Raw genomic sequence first — 2633 nt, 5'->3', positions numbered from 1 at the left:
GTGACGAGGTAGAACTGCGGCTTGCGGAGCACGGGGTAAGCCATAAATGAAGCGACACCGCACATGCCAGGACCACCGACGCCGCGCTGTAGTCGAACGTAGCCGCCTTCGCCCCAGTTAGGTCCCCACGAATTCTTCAAGTTGTAGTACGGCGACTCGGCGGCGCCGTACCCGACCGCGAGCACGCCGTGCGTGAGCGGTCCAGAGCAGCCGCCGGTGATGATGCCGCCCTTGTAGAGGCGCCACGCGTCACCGCCCGTGGCCACCTCGACCGCGACCGGCTGCGTGTTGAGCGCCTTCTCGAGCGTGTCTTCGCCGGCGACCACCGCGACACTGGAGAACGGCATCGGCAGCTTCTGGCACGTCGCTTGGCACTGATGGGCTGTCGCGCTCTGACCGTTCGTGTACGGGTACGTCTCGCTTGTGCAGAGGCCGTTGGTCGCGATCCACTTGAGCGAGTCATCGAGGTACCCGCCTTGGCAGCCAAGGCCCGGGCCGCAGCTCAGCGTCTGCTGCTCGGAGAAGAGCGTGCGCCGTTGGTGGTGGGCGAGGCAGTACGCGCTCTCGGTGGCGCCCACGGACAAGAACGCAAAGCACGAGCCGCAGCCGCCTTGGTCCTTGACCGGTGCGACGCAGCCCGATTTCTTCCAGTCGACGCTGTTGGTCGCCAGAGAAATGCCTTTTGACGACTCGGGCAGCGCGGATGCGTTGCGCGCCGGGCGGGACGCGGCGACCCACGAGGCAAAAGCATCGCTCGTCATCATGGCAAACGGCGTGTCGACCGAGAACTGGGCGAGCGGGTGCGCCTCTTGAAGCGCGATGGCTGCCGCCTTGCTCGCTGCAAAGACGGCGAGCTCCGCGTCCTCGCTCGCGCCGTCAACGTGCTCGGGAAAGAGACCGTTAGCAGCAGCGTAGACACCAGCGCCGCTGGCCTTCCACGCGGATAGCTCTTCTCGGAGCGTGTCGCGGTCGTCGATGGGGGCGGCAAACACAGCAGCCGCGAGAGCAAGCGCGCCAAGAACAAGCGAGGTCATGGCGAATGGTAAAGTGAAATGCCGGTGCAGCCACGCGGTGTCGAGAGGTGACCAGATTGGATATCAGGTGTACGACTGGGAAGAGACGCTGAGAGTGGCAGCATGCCTACCACGTAGTACACGAGTCGGCGAAGCCTCTTCTTTCAAGTGTCGTGGAATGCACGCTGTAGCACGCGGCGATTCTTCAAGGAGAAACGGCAAAGTGGTGCCCGAGACCATTGAAGGTGGTCAAATGGTCTGCTCTCGGAGCGCGCCACCGACGCTAAGGTAGGGTAAACCCACATTTGGAGGCTATTGCCTCGCGCTGGGACCCAACACGTTTCTGTGTGCCTCTCGAAGAGACGCGAAACGCGCCTGCGACGAACGCGGCAGACGAGAGGCGACGCGCGACGCATCGCAGGCAAGTGGATTGAGGACCACAGCTTTGGATCAAACCCGCCACATCTCAAAGGTGAGTTCCTACCGGTAGGAAATCCCATACGCACAGCTCATACGCACATGAGAGGAAGAAGTGGGGTCAAGGCTATCGCAAGGGTCCACCGAGATGAATGCTAGCACGTCGTATTGTATTCATAAATATGACACCACTCGTGTATCACGGCTCTTCGGGAATCGGACTAAGAAGTGTTCGTGCGTAGCGGAAGCGGCTCGTGATCTTATTGGCGGCTGGCTGCAATTTGGTGCAGGGCGGCGGTGGTGGTGTTTGCGTCGCACGAGCGATGGCTCTTCGAGCCTTGGACCACACAACATGATGCGGCTCGCTCTTGGTCGCCGCGTACAAGTTGAGCATCGGGATACTAAGTGAAAATGAACCAGTGACCCCACATGAGACTGAAAGCTGTCAGCTGAGTGATGGTCTACCATCATTCCGCATTGAAGGCATGATCCTCGCTGAGCCGGGCCATACGCAAATTCCTGCGTCTCCAAGAGCGATGAAATAACTGTTTGGGAGAGGGCAATCGGCGCGAGAATCTTCTCGCTGACTTTACTCTTTTATAGCACGAATACGCAGTACTTGCAAAATGGAGTCGCGTCGGCAGAATTCAAGGTACCAGAATATGACAAGTAGTACATTATGCCCGTGTAAACCGAGTCGATTCGATTCGCAGCTACTTCCAGCACGCTTGCCGTCAACATGACGCGGACAGGGATCGCGTATGTACTAGAGCCTACGACTTACTTGCAACACGCTGCGTCCACAACTCGGTCGACAACGGTCAAGTACGTGAGGCCAAAGTGCCCAGTCATATGGCACCTGTAGCATACGAAGGGGTTTTCATTCGTGCCCGTGACAAGGAGCTCGTCGCCCACCGATTAGTTGTCGATGTCGTCGATGATCGTGGCACCGGCGGCCTTGGCCTTCGCGTGGAGTGGGTCGAGGAGCCACTTGTTTGCTTGGTGCTAAACGCTTGAAACTCAGTTGTGGCATCGTCACCGAGTCGCCTGAGATCCCAGACGACGGGTTCATGGCTTCGCACTTGGGACTCTGGTCGACGGCAAACACCTGGATCCCCATGCCGGTGAGCTCCTTCTCCATGATCGACCGCCGATAACGCTGCAACGTGACGTACGCGAGGCGACCGCTCATGGACATTTACC

The 2633-nt window shown here is 59.4% G+C and overlaps 2 protein-coding genes across 2 annotated transcripts in view; both read right to left on the bottom strand.

The window, feature by feature from the left end:
- Positions 1-1084, bottom strand: part of SDRG_11593 (hypothetical protein) — a 4377-nt gene extending 3293 nt beyond the window's left edge. Inside the window, exon 1 of the mRNA XM_008617635.1 lies at positions 611-1084. Coding sequence (XP_008615857.1) covers positions 611-1034 — 424 coding nt within the window. The 5' untranslated portion in view covers positions 1035-1084. The remainder of the gene's footprint in view (positions 1-610) is intronic.
- Positions 1085-2348: 1264 nt separating this feature from the next.
- SDRG_11592 (hypothetical protein) lies at positions 2349-2628 on the bottom strand (the record flags this gene model as incomplete). The annotated part of the gene is made up of 2 exons (XM_008617634.1): positions 2349-2435; positions 2470-2628. The coding sequence occupies 2 exons, from the start codon at positions 2626-2628 to the stop codon at positions 2349-2351; spliced, it is 246 nt and encodes an 81-aa protein (XP_008615856.1).
- Between the last annotated feature and the right edge of the window lie 5 nt (positions 2629-2633).

This window comes from Saprolegnia diclina, assembly GCF_000281045.1.
Source record: "Saprolegnia diclina VS20 unplaced genomic scaffold supercont1.42, whole genome shotgun sequence".
In the NCBI taxonomy this organism is placed as follows: Eukaryota; Oomycota; class Saprolegniomycetes; order Saprolegniales; family Saprolegniaceae; genus Saprolegnia; species Saprolegnia diclina.
The sequence above is the reverse complement of the archived record's forward strand: the minus strand, read 5'-3'. Positions and strand labels throughout refer to the sequence as shown.